The sequence below is a fragment of the Ophidiomyces ophidiicola genome (genome assembly GCF_022830035.1).
Source record: "Ophidiomyces ophidiicola strain CBS 122913 chromosome Unknown scaffold_3, whole genome shotgun sequence".
Taxonomy (NCBI): Eukaryota; Fungi; Ascomycota; class Eurotiomycetes; order Onygenales; family Onygenaceae; genus Ophidiomyces; species Ophidiomyces ophidiicola.
The window spans coordinates 315315-335864 of record NW_026054643.1 but is presented as its reverse complement, the minus strand read 5'-3'; the positions used below and the strand labels follow the sequence as shown (position 1 = coordinate 335864).

The 20550-nt window shown below is 47.6% G+C and overlaps 5 protein-coding genes across 5 annotated transcripts; 2 read left to right on the top strand and 3 right to left on the bottom strand.

Moving 5' to 3' along the window:
* Nucleotides 1-3181: 3181 nt before the first annotated feature.
* LOZ57_001163 (uncharacterized protein) lies at nucleotides 3182-4054 on the bottom strand (the record flags this gene model as incomplete). Its single annotated transcript, XM_049250255.1, has 1 exon — nucleotides 3182-4054. One exon carries the CDS (start codon nucleotides 4052-4054, stop codon nucleotides 3182-3184), a length of 873 nt encoding a protein of 290 aa, XP_049110615.1.
* Nucleotides 4055-4680: 626 nt separating this feature from the next.
* On the bottom strand, nucleotides 4681-7653 carry POB3 (FACT complex subunit; the record flags this gene model as incomplete). The annotated part of the gene is made up of 8 exons (XM_049250254.1): nucleotides 4681-4962; nucleotides 5075-5147; nucleotides 5204-5662; nucleotides 5718-5957; nucleotides 6007-6521; nucleotides 6579-6801; nucleotides 6918-7002; nucleotides 7485-7653. The coding sequence occupies 8 exons, from the start codon at nucleotides 7651-7653 to the stop codon at nucleotides 4681-4683; spliced, it is 2046 nt and encodes a 681-aa protein (XP_049110614.1).
* A 1640-nt stretch (nucleotides 7654-9293) lies between these two features.
* Nucleotides 9294-13087, top strand: LOZ57_001161 (uncharacterized protein; the record flags this gene model as incomplete). Its single annotated transcript, XM_049250253.1, has 3 exons — nucleotides 9294-10452; nucleotides 10509-12800; nucleotides 12858-13087. 3 exons carry the CDS (start codon nucleotides 9294-9296, stop codon nucleotides 13085-13087), a joined length of 3681 nt encoding a protein of 1226 aa, XP_049110613.1.
* Nucleotides 13088-14188: 1101 nt separating this feature from the next.
* On the top strand, nucleotides 14189-16394 carry LOZ57_001160 (uncharacterized protein; the record flags this gene model as incomplete). The annotated part of the gene is made up of 4 exons (XM_049250252.1): nucleotides 14189-14300; nucleotides 14359-14923; nucleotides 14972-15615; nucleotides 15664-16394. 4 exons carry the CDS (start codon nucleotides 14189-14191, stop codon nucleotides 16392-16394), a joined length of 2052 nt encoding a protein of 683 aa, XP_049110612.1.
* A 625-nt stretch (nucleotides 16395-17019) lies between these two features.
* LOZ57_001159 (uncharacterized protein) lies at nucleotides 17020-20387 on the bottom strand (the record flags this gene model as incomplete). The annotated part of the gene is made up of 11 exons (XM_049250251.1): nucleotides 17020-17296; nucleotides 17356-17503; nucleotides 17560-17677; nucleotides 17736-17807; nucleotides 17861-17949; nucleotides 18004-18919; nucleotides 18984-19199; nucleotides 19259-19380; nucleotides 19439-19895; nucleotides 19948-20252; nucleotides 20315-20387. The coding sequence occupies 11 exons, from the start codon at nucleotides 20385-20387 to the stop codon at nucleotides 17020-17022; spliced, it is 2793 nt and encodes a 930-aa protein (XP_049110611.1).
* Nucleotides 20388-20550: the final 163 nt, after the last annotated feature.

Here is a 20550-nt window from a genome sequence, read left to right as displayed (position 1 = left end):
GGTTGGGATCTTAGATAATTGCGCCGCGGAGCCTGACTCTCCTGTGGAAATCGAGCCCACTTGACTAGATCTGTGGGATGCCATGGCTTGAGCTTTCTTGGGAACATAGGCGAGGTTGATGCAAATGCAGCTCTTCGGAAAGCTGCTTTTTTAATTGAGCCCGGAAACATCGCGACTGGCGCACAAAAATGGAGTCGAGTACGGTATTCAGCTAGGGCGCACAGCAACGGTGAGCTGTAGCAGTGATGGGAATTGTAATTGCCACCATTGCTTGCCTGTTTACTTCGGACAACCCCCTTCTTTTCTTTTTTTGGTCCTGGAACTGTGCAACTAGGACAAAGAGTAGCTATTATAGTCGCTTAAACAAGGAACACACGATGGGTAGGGAAGTTCAAAATGCGACGATCAGCGATGAAACAAAAATTAAAAAAAAAGGCATGTAGGCTGTGCGGTACAGTACGAGCAGAGGTATAGAAGCCGGCCGCCATTAGATATACCCTGTGGGAATTCCGGCAAGGCAAGCTTCGCCACACGGCGGGGCCTTGCGTGTAGACAAGGTGTGGCTAAACCAAGGCCGTGGCGGCAGTCCTCAGCGCCTTAACTTCCTAGGGGTCATGGGGACACGTCAATCACCGTTGAAGATTTTCTGTGCGCCAAGGATGGAACTCAGCGTAACAGCCGGTAGAGCACTGAGAGTTGCCTGGATATCGTAGAAAACATAGCGACAGAGAAGGTATTACGCCGAAGCGCCGCCGCCCTCTTTAAAGACGAATTCAGGGGTGGGCCCGTGCCGATAGTGACATAACATCTGGGGAAGACGCCTTGACAAGATGCGCATTTCAAAAATGACTGGAGGACAACAGCGGCGCTTGATTGACTCGCCGCGCCATGAGTCCTCAATAGTCGTGAGCTAAAGAAAGGACCGGTTGGCCCAGAGCAAACGGCTCGTGTGCCGTTAATGGGTCAAGGCTCCTTGGTCACGAAAGTCACGAAAAAATAATCCACTTCATGGGCCTATAATCCCATTAGCATTTGGGGGAGGTGGAGGGACCTGCAGGTCATTGGTATCAAGCGAGCTGAAAACCAGCATGTTGCTGCAGCACTGGGAGCAGTGGGCTTGGACGAGCTAGTGGCAGAGTGGGCATCGTCTCTCGTTCGCCAGTATTATTGTCCAACTTTCCGACCAGGATCGTGCAGCGGCAGGGATCCCGGCCGGGGCCGTCCAATGCCCGCCCTCCAAGGCTCCAAACAAGAGCCGGAGAATTGCAAAACTGCGCATTCGGACGAAGCGTCGTCGTTGCTGAAAAGACTCTGCGGTCAGGTGGGTGGCAATCACGGGGTCGTCTTCCCGTGATCGAAAAACGACGTCTGCCCAGTCACCGCCGTGGAAGCCCGGCGGTTCAGCTGTCGACTGTTGCGAATGAATACGGAGTACATACTGAGGCCCAGAGGTCACTCTAACCAGCCCAGCCTTCCTATGGGACTGTACGGAGTACTCCGTAACGGTCAACGCTTCCTCCAAAATAATAGCTACTTCGTACAAACGCGACCCACCTGGCCCTGGAGCCCTGTAAGTCGCGCCCACAAGCAGCAGCAGACAAGGAAACGCTCCCTGCGCAACAGAACATCAAGGCACGAGTGTCGGTTCATCACGGATAAAACCCCTGCTTTTGGCCTTTCTACGGCCCGTTCCCACATCCAAGCATGAGTAAGCCGTAGAATCTCTTTTTTTCGCAGAAGCGGCGACTTGCTCCGCAGCGGCTTGGGCGAGGGGTGTGCGTGTGAGTGTGATCGGCTTTGAGGCACAGCCAGCCATCACACTTAAAAGGCGAACAGCACGATGATTCGCAGGACCCCTGGCTGTGATTTGCAAGGTTGGCCGTTTTCCATGTGGCAAACATCAGAGAACCGCCTCACACGGGCGTGGGCATACAGCCCATGGATAACTTAATCCAATAGCGCTCTAAGAAATTGGCCCTATCTGGGTCTCCGGCGGTTCTCCGTCCGGATACCAACATATCTCAATGCTCTTCCGATTTTTAGAAATCATTACCAGCTTGGTTTGTTGCACAGCTCCGCTAGGATCTCACGACATTTACATATGTTTCTAGCTTTGTGCAATATAATCCTTTATCCAGGGCGACGGTGACGCCAACGTCCTGGACGGAGAACTCCGACCTCAAGTGGGATGAAGTGATCAAGCTTGGCCGATTCATTGCTTCTTGTTGTTTGGAAGCGCCAGTCTACCATCATCTTTCATGCGGCCACTTCTCTACGTTGCATGCATCTGGTTTTGAATATGTAAAACTCTTGATCGTCGCGAACTGCTGGTTCGAATTCTCAGAAGCCCCGCTTCAAGCGCACAGTCACACTTCACGAAACTCGCCGCCTCTCATACCCTAACTTGGTCCTTGCTTCCCTGAGGCCTCTTGATCGACGTATTTAGCATCGAAAGCACTCGATCAAAACTCGGCGTTCCTGAGGATGTGTAACCACTGTGTCCCTTCCACTGATACTCGGAGCGATTCTGGTAGGACAGCATTGCGCCATTCTGTGAAGGCGAACCCCTCAGGGTGGTTAAATTCAGCGATGGCACATGTGAAACTGTGCCCATGCCATGTTGATAGATGAGGCTTGAGAGAATAGCGGGCGTACATGAGCCATGCCATTCATACTCAGCCATATGTGTGCAGTCATATGAATAATACGTATCCGGTATTATTGCCAACTTATGGCCCATAATGCAAGGCTGGGTGCTTTTCTAGCAATGGCGTTCCAGACAGGTGTTTGGTATCCGGTTGTTGGGCAAAAAGAGTCGAGCCAACAGCTTAAGGAACCGTTTCTACATCACACATCTAACCCGACTTTTACTCTCGGTCCATCAACGCATACAGCTTGGTTGGGGATAACATCGGATAATATACTAATGCAATGGTTGAAGGGAAGAAGGCGGCCATGCCGAAAAGTAAAGCGTGAAAATATCTCCATTCGAAGAGGGTAAAAGCATTAACGATCTTCTTCGCGAATTTCATTTCCATTTAACTCCAGAACCAGTGAAATCATAACATAGAGGAACAGATCGTTCGTTCGGACAAGACATAAAGGAAACCCATGAATATAGGTCGAGGACGAAAATATATTGTACCAGACGTATGTCAGTAGCAACACAACTGTGAGACAATTAGCCGAAGCGAGCCCTTCTCTTTTCCATCGCACTGCGATCTTGTTCACTCCAGTTGCTCGCTTTGTTCCCATAGCTGGACCCATTATCGTCGCGGGTTCTTCGAGTGTTACGCCCTCGTCCTCTTCCGGAGAAGTTTCGTCGTTTCCCACCTCGATGATAACTGTCTCCATCATCAAAACCACGTCCTCTCTTCCTTGCCTGTTCTGGCAATGGCTCATCTAAGCCCTTCACACCCGAGGAAGTAGCACTTCCAGTTCCAAATCGTTTCGCCCTCTCAGCTGCCTTTTGCGCCTCTTTAGTACCGTCATCGTCGACAATGCCAAACTTTTCTGCCCTCTTCTTGCGCTTCTCGAGCTCAGTATCAATGTCGGTAGTGGCCAAGCCCATACTATAATTTCCCGCTACCTTTGCTTCAACGGTCTCTCCTTCAACGGCACCATTCGCGTCCTTTGTTTCACCGGCAGATGTTGTCGTTGACGCTTCTTTTGGATCAGCTGGTTTTTTAACAGTTAAATCATGAGTAGTCGAAGGGTCAGTGTCGATCTTTTGTTTTGCTGTGGTGGCTGAAGTTGCAGCAGTTTCTTTTGCGCCCACCGCACTATTCGCGTCAGTCGCATTGGTGCTTACAGCGACGGTGGCTGCGGCCGTAGGCTCCAGGGTGGTCGCATCATCGTCCCAGTCAATAACGTCGTCAGCAGCGGCGTCGGCTTTCGCTGATGCGCTCGCAGCTCCACTGGTCTCCGCCGCGGCTTTATCGGCCTCGACAAGTCGCGCGACCAAGTCGGCCTTTTTTCCAGTATGAGTGAGCCCTCGAGATTTGAGCATCTCGATTAAGTCGGAGTTCGTCTTCTTGCTATATGCCGCGGCCATTGTGAGGAAGAAGTCAAGGTGAGGGCTTTCGGTTTAAAGATGTTGGTAACGCGTAACGAAGTTTGCTCAACGAAGGTTTTGACAAGAGCCGCTGGTGAAAGAAATCGAGATAATATAAGAAGTATATTAGTGTAGATCAGCTATTACCATGGTCAATAAAGAGTCGGTAGGTAACAATAGGCGTTCCTCACTGCTTCAAAGGCGTCAATTGAGCATTCATGAGCTCCAGGCAGACCAGCGCGCGCCTCAAGACACGCTAAACCTTAATCAACTTGGTCAATCACGTGATATAGCTATGAATTGGAACCTTATGGATGGAGGTTGGGCATATTTGGGGAGGACATTCGCAGTTGATATTCACAGGAATGGGAGGGTGATACCTGATATGAGGTTCTAAAAGTAGTAATTGCGTGAACAAGAGTACTGATATTCTCGAAACGGCATAGAATACATATACGAACTAAAATTCGTTGCAGGGGTCTCTCAATGCGCCTCTGTAGGATAGAAAATTCCGGTAGTAAGTACAAAATATGGTCAAGTCCTTTTAGAATGACATCAGAAGATATTTTCGAATCTCCTAGTTACATACTATCAAATGTGTCGCATACCAGAAGCAACGCCAATCATTACTTTTCTGCCTTGACTTTCTTCTTCGGCCTATTGTTCTCTTCCTCATCTGGTCCGTTAGCATCGTTGGCGTCTTCCATTTCAGCATCGCTACCACTACCGCTGCTCTCATGAGCAGAATCGTATTCCTCGGCCACGTCCGATTCCGATTCAGCCTGGAAGTCCTCATCGACCGACTCTTCGTCCTCATCCGCCGATCCTCGGTTAGCCCCTGCGACGTCGTCCTCACTGGAATCCATGAGTTCGTCATTGTCGAGCGCCTCGGCAATAAGTGCAGAAGCCTAGTACAAAAGTGAGTCTTAGTTCAAATTCTCCAGCTTGGGTAATTAAGGCCGAGAAGGCCTGGAAATTCCAAGCGGCAATGCCATTCAGGTTGCTCATAACAGCACTTACATCCTCAGCCATTTCATTCTTGAAACGGATATTTTTTGCTTTGAAAAACTCCTCTAATGGTTGTTGCTCCTCTCTATATCATTGTTAGCTCAGTTAAAAAATGTTCGTCCCTGCTACTAGAACCCTGACCTGTTGATGTTGATAAATTGATGATCGCCGCCACCCTTAAGGGTCATTGTAATATCAAAGGTCCGGCTAGTTGATACCGCGCCACCAACACGCGACATAGTAATGACAGATATGTTCTCGATTTGGATGTACGTTGCAGGTTTAGGGACAAACATGAAGCTTTTATCGAGACAGAATAGAAGGCCTTCGTTTGCTTTGATTGAACATTTGATACCGCTGTGCTGGTGGTGACTGGATTGACTATTAGTATTTCTGATCCTAATCCGTTTAAACGATTCGGAGGGAGCTGAGTTATTTTCGCCATTGCGGCAGTGAGTTTGTGCTGACCTGATAAAATCTTTGGATGGTAAAATGACCTTTTTTCCAGAAAGACCGCGGAATACTTTCGTGATGACCTGGTGAATAGGTTCCTCGTAATGAGCTTGGAGTTTATCCTTATACCGTGTTTGAAGTAATTCGCTGCATAATATTAGCTTGTGTAGTGTGCCTGGCAGCTCGGGAAGATGTTGTGTACTCAGTCATGTTTAGGTCAAGGTTATACTCATCGTCTAGCTTTAGTTGCATGACAAGAAAATGATATCTGGTCTGGCCCTGTCGCAGAGGAGGGTCTAATCCAAGCGTAATCAATGTGTGCGTATCATCATTTTTAGGCAGCAAGAAGAATTTCTTGATGGATTGATATTGGATTTTATAATCATATGTTTTACCGCGAAGACGAAGAGAATTTTCGTACATATCGATATCGAACCGTCCTCTGGTGTTTTTTAGCAAATGAAACGAAGTAAAGTGGTTGGAAATTTTACCTTGGAGTAAGATGCAACACATCTGGAAATGTCGCAAAAGTATCTCCCGCGACTTCGCCGATTTCAGCTTTGTCAATTAATGTTTCATAAAAAAGGTTGGCAGCATTTTGTTCTTCAGGCTCTTCGCCATCGGCACTCTTTTCATCTCCCTCCTCTCCTTGGTCCTTCTTTACTGCAGTACCCGGAATATAGAATCTCATTTCGACTAACTCATCTTTCCCAGCACCAGCCTTTTTACCACGATTTTTTGTGCTTCCAGGCTGCCCATTTGTTCCGTTTGAAACACCATCGGTTGGAAGTGAGAATTCGACGGCAACTTCATTTCTTCCCGCCAAGTTCGTATTCGAGATTTCTGAATACGGAATTTCAAATGCGGGCTTATTTTGAACATTGAACGACAATTCTGCTTTCCCAAAATCTGCTTTGCCCCAATTCCAGCCTCGAAGGGCATGTTCTCGAGTTTCAAGGTTTACGCCATACCATAGCTTGAATGCTTTGCTAGTGCGTTCGAAGTCCTAAGCCATTCAAGAGTTAGCAGTCATGCTAGTCCGGGAATACTATCCAAAAACTACCTCTTGATCGAAGCCATCAAGCTGGATAACACCACCAGTGCGCGGCAGAATCTTTAACTCATAGCCTTTTGCAGCACGGCTCCACTGGGCGGCCCCAACATTACTTTTATCAAGCGTAAATGTCTCTCCTTCTCCCGATGGTTTCCAGCCTAGCCCACTTTCAGCAAGTTTGCATTTTCCCGACTGTTTCGATAGATCAAGGTAGATATTTTCAAAGCTCTCCCTAGGCTGTGTCAATGGATCGTCCTAGTTGTGGTGGGTAAATGAAACATACATATTGGAGAGGCTGCTAGGCAGAATTCCTGCAGTCGCGTGATATGTATATTCAATCTATCATACGTTTGAAGTGCTGGTTCGTCGTGGTAGAGGAAGTTCAGTTGTGAAGCTCTGTCGCGATAGCTTTGTAGTGTCGCGTCCAAAACCACTTTATCAAAGTTAGCGCTAAACCTAAATTGGCTGGCGCGCTTAGGCTTCTAGAGGATACATTGAAGTCGTTCCTATAAGTTAGAGAATGGAGGTTCAAAATGTGTGCGATTAGGCTAGAGTAGGCCGCCGAGTGTTTCGATTAAGGACTTATGTACGGCAGTGGATTCTTACATCCGCAAGGCGTATATGTTCTGTATTGGTTGAAAATGAAGAGTTTATGTCCAGGCAGTTACTCTATATAAAGCAGCCCAATAAAGAACATGAAATCGGCCACCTCAAAACTGAATCTCAGCTGGCTCAAAGTAAAGACAAGACACTAGGCCCAAAACTTCTTTTGAGAGCCTCATAAGCTCCCTGCTCCCAGGCTAGCCCCTTCTATTACAAGATCTTGGTTCGCGTGATATCTGCACAGGGATTTTCTGATAAAACGGACCGCCCTGTGAGCCAGGTCATTCTTATATTGTACTGCATATTCCGTACTTAGATGTTGCCCTCCATCTTGAATAAATAAATGAACAATACCTGTATTAATTTGAAAGTGAAGTAGAAATATCGACATTACCCTAAGGAAGGAAATGGTCTGTAAACGAGTGAAATCCTTCCAGCTAGAGATTCGATATTGACTTCCACATTCAGAAAATATCAGCATAGTAGCGGTTAATATCTCAATGGGATGTAGATCTAGCTCCTGTGTTCTCTTCAAGACCCGAGTACTTTTTTTAAGAACTAAGCTAAATCGGTAGCAATTCATTCGAGGTGCACCCGCTGTTTATGCTCATTGTAAAGTTCTGTGTCATGTTCAAAAAAAGAGCCAACGCCTTGGAAGACGGCTGTAACACTGTGATTCTGGGAGGAACAACATTTTCGGGAATCCATGGAGGATGAAGCCTAAACCCCTTGTTTAAGAAGTTCGATGTGTGGCCATCGTCACGATGACACGATCAAGCGGTTGCCAAGAATGCAGCGTTTGTGTCCAACTGATGTCTACGTATACACCCAGTCAAGGCCTGATCTTTCGAAAGCACCTCGAAGCAAGAATTAAGACAATAGTAAACACTCTGGTCTGATGGGAAATTGCTCAGAATGAAGTACGTTGCGCAGCTGTCTTTGGTGGAAAAGCCTTGAAGAACACTTGATGGTCGCGAGGGAAATCCATATTATTGTTAGTCAGTACTCCGTACGGAGTATTTACCGTAGGTGGCATGGGGTCGGGATTTTGTCGGTTATAATAAGACCAAGGATAAGATACAACAGCTTATATTATTACCGGTAAGAGTAAGTTCTCCGTACGGAAAATTCTGTACCTGGGAGACCACAACCCGTATCGTTCTGTACTGGTATAAACGTCGGTATGATTGGTGAGAGGCCTGATGCAGGCGGCGTTGCGCGAAAAGTGGTCAATAAGAGACCTCGCCGAGTGAGAGTGCATATTCCACACCAACATTATTATTATTAGTTACTACTCACGGTTGGTGGACCCCACCGGACATGCAGTAGAAAGACATCCAGTATGCATGAAAAAAAATCCCCGCAAAGAATCTTCTGCCGCCCAAGCAGGGAGATAGCCTAATAATAAACGGGATATTAGCCGGGGGCGCGAGTGAAAAATGACATTATTTGCTGCTGTCACGGCGCATGAACTAGGATCATACGGGACCCTAAGACGTCTCAGACGTCTGTCAGAATTCTAGCGGGAGGATTTCGGGTAGGTAACGTATCTGTGTACTCCGTAGGCGACCGGTAGTGTGCGCATTGTCTGTGAGGTGGCTCAGCCGCGATGCTCTCTCTTCGTCTCCCGCCGTTGGCCGCAATCAGCCAACCCATGGATCACGCCCGCCGCTAAGCTTGATTGGGCGGGACGCTTCAGGATAATCATTTCTCCACTGGCGCCAGGGGTAAATGCTTACATAACCTCAAGACAGGGCCAACGCCAGCCAATCGTCACCCCGCCACCGGTAATTTACGGTACTGTCAGCGGTATTGGTGGAACACCGGTTTCCCCTTTGCAACAGGTGACCTGTGCACTTCAATTTCCAAACCACAAGCTCAACAGCCTGAGGTTCGTCGTTCGCTCTCTTACAACACTCACCAAATCCACTCCTTTTCATTATCACCATCAGGCCCCACGAGCAGCGTCTGGGTTTCGTGTTGCTTGTTTGGTTTGTATTCTTTCTTTCTTCTGCTCTTCTGTCGCGTCATGTTTTCCCTCGTCCGCCCATAGGTTGATTCTCGCCTCCTTAACCGAGAGACTTGCAACATCGCACTGCCAGTGTCCTCCACGGCAGAACAATGAGGTTCTCCTCACTGTTTCCGCCTGGCAATGTCTCACTCCTAGGGCCATCGCATCTACTTTCCCTTCTTATCGTTCCTTTAGTGCAATCGACGCTCTTTACCCCCGTTCCTTCTCCACAGCTCGACCTTGGACCCCTTGGTCGAATCACCCTGACGGGTAATTTCGATGCGATTTCGTTATTTACATTTCAACAACAGAGAGACGAAGTGCTTGCAGTTTACAACGGTTCCCAGTCCCAGTCGCTCATTGCGCCGTTGCCTAATGGCGGCCTTGCCCCCATATCCTCTGCCGACGCGGACATCTTAGCCCTGTGCCCATTAAAATCGAAAGATGGGGCATTGACCGCTCTTGTCGTAGGAGGTAACTTTACTAGTCTAGGAGGAACTGAGTCTCAGGCCCTTGCGCTGTTCGACACGCAATCAGGAAAAGTGTCCGCGATTCCCAATTTGTCGGGTCGAGTTTCTGCTTTGCTCTGCGATTCCGATAAAGTTTATGTTGGCGGCGATTTTAAACGATCAAACTCTTCAAATGCTATTTCTTGGTCTCGGGACTCTGGATTTTCCAACCTTCCTTTCGGCGGCTTTAATGGACCCGTGCTTTCAATCATTAAAGGCCAAGGGGATAAAGTTATATTTGGAGGTTCGTTCGATGGGCTCGGAAACACAACAACACCGTCTCTCAAGGATCAGCAGATGATCAATTTGGAAACCGCTGAGATATCCGCCGGTGGGAGCAACATTCGACCAGGGCTTGGTGACCCCCGCAATATTGTCTGTAAAGCCTCAAAACGAGACGGTGAAGGCACCACATGGCTTCTTTCGGATCAGCAGGCCGGATTTTGGAATGCTCAGATGAAATTCGGATATCAGCCTACGAAATTGAGACTTTGGAACACCCGCTTTGAAGGACGTGGGACCAGAACATTTCGATTCATCGCGTTACCCGACTCCGGAATTTTAAACCTTACTTACACTGACCCAAAGACTGGTGCAGAAATGGCATGCGACGCCAGGTGCCCGCTGTCAGACGATCCAGCAGAAGAATTTCGGGACTTTCACTTCGTCAATATTGTCGGAATGAGCGGTTTTAGACTTGAGATCATTGAGTTTTATGGCCAAGGCGGAGGGCTGAATGGCATCGAGCTCTTTCAAGACGGTAAGTCTTATCCCTTGTTTAATTGGGTCCGCTACTTACGTTATCTACTATCGCAGACATCTATGCATATGCCGTGAACAGTTTTAATGAACCAACTTGTGCTAATATTCCATTTGCCTCATCATCTACTAACACTGGAAGTTGGACTGTGATTCCAGATCGCCAAAGTTCTGATTTTCTCAGTGCACAAGTTGATTCATTGACAAGTGCTTCTACGTCCGTTTCAATGTTTCCAGACATCAAGCAGTCCGGTAACTACTCAGTAACAATTTTCACTCCCGGATGTATCAAAGATGGAACTTGTGCCACCCGTGGTATTGTTAATGTCACCGGTAACTTTTTTGCCCAATCAGACAGCCCTGTTCAAACTTTCATTCACCAAACCAATAACTTCGACAAGTATGATCAAATTTATCTAGGAAGGGTCGACGCTGGGAATGGTAACTTTCGACCTCGAGTTACAGTCTCCGCTCAGACAGGTCAAGGAACTATTAACGTTGTTGCCTCTCGAGTTCGCTTTCAATTGATATCATCTACTGGAGGTCTCAATGGCTTATATGAATATGACCCGAAAGAAAAACAGTCAAGCACTAATTTTTCCTCTTCCGCTGTTAATAGGGCGGGAACTGATCTTGGTCGCGGGGCATTGGTCGACTCATTGATATATGTGGATAATACCCTATTTGTGGGCGGTAACTTTTCGAACTCAACTATCCACAATATCCTGTCTCTTCGTGATGGCCGCGCATCTGGTCTGAACGGTGAAGGCTTGAACGCGGCGGTAACTTCGTTGATTTCCCTCGACAATGTGGTATACGCGGGGGGGAATTTTACAGACTTGTCAAAAGGCGGGAACTCCAGATTGCGACACGTTGCAGCCTACACACCGTCAGACGATACTTGGCTGCCTTTAGGTTCGGGCGTTAACGGTATCGTACGTACTCTTGTGCTTCTTCCCGTGAATGTCTCGTCTAGTAGAGTGGAAACAGCCATCGCCGTGAGTGGTGATTTCTCCCAAATAGAGGCTTCAGACGGGCGTCGAGCTATACCTGCCAAAGGGTTTGCAGTTTGGGTCCCATCTAGAAAGAAATGGCTTCAAGAACTGGATATCAATCAGATGGCTTATGCGGGCCAACTTACAACGTCTATCCTAGAAAGAAATGATACAATACTGGCTGGCACGCTTGCATCCGGCGGCATCTCATCCCATGGTGCTGTTGCCCTGACGGATAAGAATGGCCTTGCCCTCCAACCCCTTCCCGTTAAAATCCAGCAAACATCTGGATCATCATCGGGAAGAAAACGGGCTGTGTTGAATCGAGATGGATCTCAGTCTGTAACTACCGGTTTGTTCGATAAGGGCTCCGGGCGCAATAACACGATCTTAGTTGGCCATTTCACTGCAATGGCATCGGATGGCTCCGACATTAACAACGTCCTTCTCATTGATGGTGCTGATGGTGACAAGGTGACTGGACTCAAACCTGGCATTCAGTCCAATTCTACATTTTTATCTGCCGCGGTACATCGAGACTCCCTTTTCCTAGGCGGCAAAGTAACAGGCCGTGTTCGTTCATCAAATACCCAGGGACTTGTCGTTTACGACCTCGCAAAGAAAGACTATCTTGAACAACAACCTGGACTACTAGATGGTAGCAATGTTGTTATTAATTCTATTTCTCCACGTCCAGGATCTGATGATATCTATGTTGGTGGCGAATTCGATACTGCAAGCTCTCTACCATGCCCCGGTGTGTGTACTTTTCAAACAGGCCCCTCGCAGTGGGTTCGGCCTGGAACAAACCTTCAAGGGGCTATTTCTTCCCTAATATGGGCCTCAAAAGAAAAGCTCATTGCTGCTGGAAATATAACCGTTGGGGGAAACAGAACAACGCTTGCAAATTTTGATGCGAAAACACAGACTTGGTCCACAATTACTGGGAAATCTTCCGATTTAATTACCGGTCCGGTTACTGCACTCGGTCTTGCTAGGCAAGACGGCTCTCGGTTGTGGGTAGCCGGCAAGTCTGCAAGCGGTTCGACATTCCTCGTGTACTACGATGGTACAGAGTTTCGCTCCCCAGGCTCCCTTTTTGGTGAGCAGACGACGATTCTTGGGCTTCAAATACTTGGACTTCGCGAAAACCACGAGGAAACCCCATTTCTTGAAAGAAGACAAGCGCTGCTGTTAACTGGCCAGATTCAATTGCCGAGGTTTGGTATGGTTTCTGGAGCGATTTATAATGGAACAACAGTAGAGCCTTTAATCTTATCCAGCACTTCGGATGGCAAACCAGGAAGCATTAGCGGACTGTTCTCTGAGAATGAAATCAAAATCAGTGGCAGCCGTAAGTCGTTCCCCTCTATTACTTTTTTAAACTCCATCTTACTGATTATCATAATAGGTCAAGGGCTTTCCAGGGGCATTGTTGTACTCATTTCCTTCTGTATTGCGCTTGGTTGCATATTCTTAATTGTTCTTATTGGCATCATTCTTGGCCGTATCCGGCGGCGAAGACAAGGATATGTCAGTGCTCCGCAAGGCATGGACCGGAAACCAGACCTTAGACGTTTGCCTCCCGAGTACCTTCTTGACTCTATTCGTCAACGTGCGCCTGGCGTTCCAGCGATCTAATCTCGACACTTTCCTTATCACTTTTTTCTAACGAATAATACTCAGCAAAAAATCGGCGTTACGGAGGAGGCAAATACCCGTGCAAGGTCTTTTATTTTCGGTTGGTACTATTGAGGGAGTTTATTTTGTTTTAATATTTTGCCTCTCTCTTGATCTTGAAAACGATTTCTTGAATCCTTTCCGCTATTTTCTTGCCCTAGGTAAAGACGACTACCCTTGTTTTGCTTAGAATTTGGTTGCGTGGACATACTGCTTTCCAAAGGATACATTTGGTTCCTAGAGGATGCTTTGTCTTTGTAATCGCCTAATCACTCAACTACCTAAGTACCTGCCTTCAAAGTGCTCTTTGTTCCCATTCTTTTCGAATCCTTCTGTGAAGGCCGGCTGTTGCTCTGAGCTTTGCCTATCCTGTTCCTTTATGCAACCTGCAACGAGTTTCTAATGCCTTACTCCTTATTCGAGCGATGTAGTTCTGTAGACAACATGCCCTTAATATCTGTGGTCGCTGTCGTAAATAATTAACATTAACTGTCCCTAAACTCCCCCCAAGTAGTTATGCAACTGGTGAACAAGCCAACTCAAAGTTCTAAAGTCAATTCACCTACAGCTTCACTCGGTGAGCGAAACGGAGCAGCATTAGCTTTCCTTACATATATCGATTTTCAAATCTTGGTTACCGCCCGCCAACCCCACTTTCGTGACAGTGATGTTTTACTTGACCAGGCAGTTGGAGTCTGCTGCTCTCTTCCGACCATTATCGCACGCGAGACGGAAGCCTTGGAACCGAGCAAGGATACATAACCGCGCTTCCCCAACGGAAAGCACTCTTCCTACGTGCATACAAATGACGGATTAGACATCTTCGCTGTTGTGTTCGAAATGCGGTCGAGAACGGGCTGGTGTGTGGAAAACGAGACGCCTGACTATGTGGACCTGTGTGACTGACATGGACTTTCTTGCCGGTATAAATATAGTCTAACATGCCGTGCGCGTAAGCTGAAATGCGACGAACGGAAGCCAGAATGCTCTCAGTGCCGCAAGGCATCAAGAGAGTGCCGGCCCAGCGATGGGATTGTGTTTCGACACCAGCAGAATGCGTCGATGAACAGGAATGACAGCAACGCGCCTAAAGACTGTCGTGGATTGGGGGGGTTTTATTCGTACAAAAACACATTTGATGAGGATAGTGTCTGGTTGGAAATTCCGAAGCAGGGTGTGTTACTGAGGCAGCTCTACTGGGAGAATATTTTGCTGACGTAGAGAGGGAGCAGTGACGTTTATCAACGTCACGGACCCGTACACGGAGAAACTGGATATCTCTCTGAATGTCTTCGAAAATACGACTGCAAGTGAGCTCTCAGACCCGTGGCATGGGAGGAGGATAGACCTAGCTAGCCAGAGTGCAGCCCAGGCCCACGGCCTTGAAGCTTTATCTGCAGCTGCAGCAGGAGACGCGCACGGTCTGCAACCACAGCAGCAGGCTTCCATAGCGAATGCAGCCCCACTGCCAGGAAACTCCGCTGTGCACACACATCTCAGATTCAGCCAGGCTGGATCTCAATATCCTCCAGAAAGCAGCATCCCTCCCCCAAACCCAGCAAACCCAGTTGACCCTCCTTCCCCATCTGCCTCAATAACGTCGACTAGTAACATCAATTTGCCTTCTCGATCTGTGTCTCCATACATCGACCCAACCCTTCGTCCGCCTGATGCTATAGTTGGCCTCCCAGTAACCTCGAAAGCACTTCTTTCTCATACAGGGCTGGAGCAGAACGTTGAGACGGATATTAAAATTGCATTTTTACTTCGACATTTCTCAGAATCCCCTGGAAAATGGTAAGTGTGCTATACTTTGTAGCATGTTGTGTTATTGATATTTTCAAGGATGGATCTTTTCGACCTTGGGGCTTATTTCGCGTCTTATGTGCCTGCTAAGGCTGTTACCACACCCGTTCTCAGATATGCTGCCTGTGCATACGCCGCGAAGCATCTTGGTAGAGTTAAAGGGATGAAAGGCAAGCCTAGTATTCTTCACGGTAGGCAGCCAACTATTGAATCTTGGCCTGGCATTGAAAACACCAACTGGCATCTTCTTGGAGCTGCTTATTATGCCAAAGCTATTCAGTTTCTTATGGAAACACTACAACACGACGGCCAAAGTCCCACAGATAGTCGAGGGGGATGGCATGAAACCAGATCCTGCGATGGAAACGAATATACCCACGCGCATAACAGACGTAGAAGGTTCTCTAATGGACAAATTTGCAATATCCAGTCCGATGAGGTGCTCACTGCAACTGCAATTTTGTCCGTCTATGAGTTTTTGGATGCAACAGGCCTGGCATGGAATCGCCATCTAAGCGGCGTGAAGTCTCTGCTGGACATTTCGGAAATTGGGATGATGTCGCAAGAACAACGAATGTCACTTGATGGCGCATCGTTCTTTTCACGAGCACGGCCGGCGAGCTTTTCAAGGGCAAGAAAGGCAACGTTCTGGAACTTTGCCCGGCAGGACTATTTATCGGCTTGTAAGACTTGTTTGGTAGCTGAGCAGGCAGCTTACTGACAGTATCTAGTTATCAACAAATGCAAATGTAGACTGGACACGGATGATTTATTCTTGTGGAAAGAGGCAGGCCTCCTCTTGGACGGCTCAGGTCTTGTTCAGCCAAGCAACACATCTGCCACAACGGACAGTGTTATGGCGGAAGATATGGTATCAAATGCCATGGTATGGTTGTCTTCTAAGATTGTGAATTATGTGGTTAGCACGAGACATGCAGATACGGCATCTGCTACTCAATGGCTTCAGCTGAAAACGGAAATGGATACGTGGTACTGTGGGCTGCCCGAGGCCTTCAGACCATGTGCGCGAATCGACCATTATCCTCCATCACTCGAACCTAATCAAGAGCTCTATCCCTTTACGAAAATTTGGTATAGTATGCCTATGTGTGCGTCTGCAATGCAACACTACCACATGGCTCGCATCCTGCTTCTAGCCAATAAGCCACCTCAACTTGCCATCCAACGGGCAACTATGGCAAACAGGCCAGCGAAGGATGAGATTCAGCTCCATTGTCATGAAATATGCGGGATATCCATGTCTCGACCTGAAGCATCCGTGCGTATTAACTCTGTCCAGCCGTTGTTTGTGAGTGGCCAATGCTTGACAGATAGTCGAAAAAGGCAAACTGTTTTGAACCTGCTTAGAGGTATCGAGAGCGACCTTGGCTGGGCCACAGAGTATCGTACTGAACAGTTACTTGAACAATGGGGCCGGAACCATGGCACTGTCGCTGCATGATAGGGCCCTTCAGATACTAAGTGATTGTCCCACGTCCCCGGCGTTTTTGACTCTGATATCTCGGGAAAACGGCGATGTATTCAACGGCAAGGTACTCCTTAGTTTTCCCTATATATCATTGCAGCATCTACAGGTCGCATACGGAGGAGAGCGGACGACTCACCCACCGGTGAAAGAATTTCCCTTTCCTTCAGATGATGCTGTCCTTAATAAAGAACTCGTACTATCGGTTCTCATCATTGACAATGGCTCTACCATGAGCACCAACAAAAGCTGGTGTTCTTTTTTTGGATAAGCTGTTGTAGCTAAGGAAGTGTACCAGCTGCCACTTTTTGAATCAAACCACGCAAAGCACTAGGTATGTAATTATTCAATTTAGATACATACAAATTCCCAAGAAACCCAATTTCATTTCCAAACAACAAAATACACCAAGTTCTCTCAATTTAGTAAGACAATTTGAAAATCCTCCGCGACATGGAAAAGTCTTCGTGTTGAACACCACCCTGCCAGCCAATAAGCTTTTCCAGTCGCATACCAGCAATCATTGTTGGAATAATTACTAGTCACACCTCCAGAACGCATTTTTATTTTTAACATGGGAATAGTTCTCAACAATAGTTGTCTAGAGCCACGCTCCGCGGAAAATGCGCTTGTATATCACTTTCGCCAGCTGCACCTCCAGACAGTACAATAGTAATTCCGCACTGAGAAATCCGACATAGGTGTTCGCAGGCCGCACAAATTGAAAAGCCTTCTGGAATGGCGGTACGTACGGGATGAAGAACCCAATGAGCGTGATCAAGATCGTTGATGCTATCAAGGCCTTTGAAGCATTGCTTTGGATGATAGGGATTTTGGCGGTACGCAGGAGATGGACAATGATGGTCTGCGTGAGCAAGCTAAACAAAAATAGGGTCAATCTGGCGGCTTCTTGGATGGTTGGAAAGGGCTAGCTTACCCTTGCAAGAACCAGTGGGTACGAAACATCTTAACGCCTTCAATGTTATTGGCATCCTGAACACCGTAGTAAAACCATCCGAGGGAGAAAGTCAGCATATCGATGGTTGAGCTGGTTGGGCCAAGTACAACGATGAATCGAAGCAGATCTGTGAACATGCGTTAGTCAACATTGCATATACCGATGGTATACTTTTTAGTTTACCATAAGGATTCCATTTTTTCGGCTCCTGCAAGTATTCTTCATCCATTCGATCCCAGGGAATTGCGACCTGACTGATGTCGTAAAGTAGATTCTGAACAAGAAGTTGCAAACTGGTCATCTAGTGAGAAGTTAGTACAGACCACATCTAAGAGTGAATATTTGGAGAATTAACTTACCGGCTCAAACGGTAGCCATGAACTGGCAATGAGAATACTGAATACATTACCAAAATTTGAAGAGGCAACCATCTAGACACTGAGTGAGCTCACTCCTATATCAACAAATATAGGATAGCACATACCTTGATATACTTGATGGTGTTACCATACGTAACTCTGCCCATTGTTACGGCGCCAACAATGATGTTCAGTCCCTTCTCAGTAAGGATCACTGCCAGAAACAATCAGCAACTGGCTCTGTTAGTCCATAAATAGTTTCACTCACCGTCTGCGCAGTCTTTAGCAACACCTGCACCCGAATCAACAGAAATCCCGACATCCGCCAACCTCAGGGCAACGCAGTCGTTGATGCCATCGCCGAGCATACCAACACAATCTCCATTTTGCTTCAGACTCAGGACGACCTGGCCCTTTTGGGCAGGGGTAAGTTTTGCAAACACCTTGCACGTCCTAATGGCACTGTGAAACTGTTCTGTACCTTCAAGTCTAGCCAGATCTGCGCCTGTCATAGCTTGGGTATTTTCTTCGTCAACGGAACTGACAAGGTTCAACGATTGGCAGAGTTTGAGGGCAATTGGCAGGTTGTCACCCGTGAGAATTCGGACATCGACACCCAGGCGTTGCAGTTGTTCAATTGACTCCGCAGCATCTTCCTTTGGTGGATCCAGCAGTGTGAGAAGACCTTCAAGTACAAGATGGCATTCGAGGTTTTCTTCAATCATATCAGGATCTCCAATTTCGAGTTCCCGAATTTCTCTTGAGGCGACGAGAATCACCCGGTATCCCTCAGAGCTTAGGCTATTGGATTGTGCAGTGAGCTTTTTGCGTCTTTCAGGATCCAAGCTTACTACCTCAGAACCATCACGAACCGATGTGCAGAGTTCAGACACTTCCTCGAAAGCTCCCTTGCAAATCAACTTTAGTTTTTTGGTTGGTCCACGAACAATGCAGCTCGAACGACGTCTTTCGAAGGTGAAAGGAATTCGCGAGATTGTCTCATATGACGCGATCTCTACCTTGGCTTCAGCCTGGAACTTCGTGATGGCGGTGTCGATGTTGTTTGCTTGAAGATCTTGGCTGGACGCATTGATAAACGCCAACTGGAACACCCCCTTATTCTTATCTCCAGCACAATCGAGGTAGTCGGACAAAGTAATTTCATCTTTGGTCAGTGTGCCTGTCTGTAACCAGAGGTGACTGTTAGTCTACGAGGATTAGAGTTATTGATACGCTAGGGAATTTTACCTTGTCACTACACAGAATTGACATGCCTCCCAAATTTTGGACTGAATCAAGTCGTTTAACAATGGCCTTCTTCTTTGAAAGGTTAAAAGCGCCTCGAGCAAGGTTGGTGTTGACAATCGCGGGTAGCATTTCTGGAACAAGACCTACAGCAACACTCAAGCTGAACAATGCTGCATTTCCCCAGTTTCCAGTATTTTTTCCAGAAATGCCCAAGACCTAATTGTATCACCATTAGCTCCTAAAGCCCTGCGGGTGGTATTGAGGGAATGGCCTACAATTGGCACCATAATAAGCATGAACCCAATTAGCATGTAGGTCACATTTCGAATACCCCGCTGGAATGAATTGATCGGCCTCTTTTTATTCAGTTGCTTCATGATCGTTGCAATGAAGGCATCTAAGAGGACAATCAGGACCCAGTTGCGCCCCAAAGTTAGGAGGAGAAAAGGGCTTACCGTCACCGGTTCTCAGGACCAAACCCATTCCACTCCCAGAAACAACGCTAGTTCCCATGAAGGCGATGTTCTCGAGCTCGAAGAGCATGTCGTCCTCTTTCTCAAGCTTCGTGGGTTCCGATACAGGGGTTTTGCGTAATGGTTCGCTCTCCCCAGTGAGCGTTGACTGGCCAATTTGCAGAGACGATGCTTCTACTACCAGGCAGTCTGCAGGGACAGTGACACCGGGCTGAATAACAACAATGTCTCCCGGTACGAGATTCTTCACATGGATTATTGCCACCGTAGACTGCGAGCTTTCCATAAGACTGCCGGACTTCGGGCATTGTCGCCGCACCTTGATATCTGTACTGACTGAAGACTGGAGCTTGATGACAGCTATGTTGCTGCGGTATTCCTGCCAGAAGCGCACTGTGCACGAAATCAAAATCATCACCACCAGAATTGTAAATGTCGACTGGTACTGATTAGCTAATTTCCAAGCTACACGGGGATCTCGAGATACTTACCCAGTTTGGGTCCGGTGTTGCAACACTGATGATCGCCAGGAAGGCCAGTAAGATATTGAACGGGTTTGGCAAAATCGTCAGCAGCAATTTCCAGGCGGGCGGTGGGCTTTTGGAAGTCAGGATATTGGGGCCTGCGATTTTCAGACGGGCATCGGCCTCAGCTTGACTAAGACCCTGACGGCATGATTCCATGTACTCAAAGGCCATGCTCATGGGAAGCGAGGCAAAAGCACGCAAGACTGACGGGGCCGTTGAATCCTTTGCGAGGGGCATATGGCGCCAGCTCGCATCCGTCATGTCACTGCCTGTAAAGAATCGTCTTAGCCATGCAATAGAGCTACGGGGATGTTTGCGAGAGTCTGCGCACCTGAGAAGCTGTTCACCAGTTCCATATCCTTCCCCTTGAGCCTTTGGACCAGACGCTGTACAAAGACCGGCATATTGGCAATAGGCGCGAGGCTTGCTTTGTCGAATTCAGCAATGTTTTTTTTTGTCGGCGACACCGATGCTTCACGGCTGTCTGACCGGTTCAGTCAGGCACACGAACGGTCCACGCGATACTTCCATCCGGGTAGAGCGGAGAAAATAAGAGAGAGTAAGAGA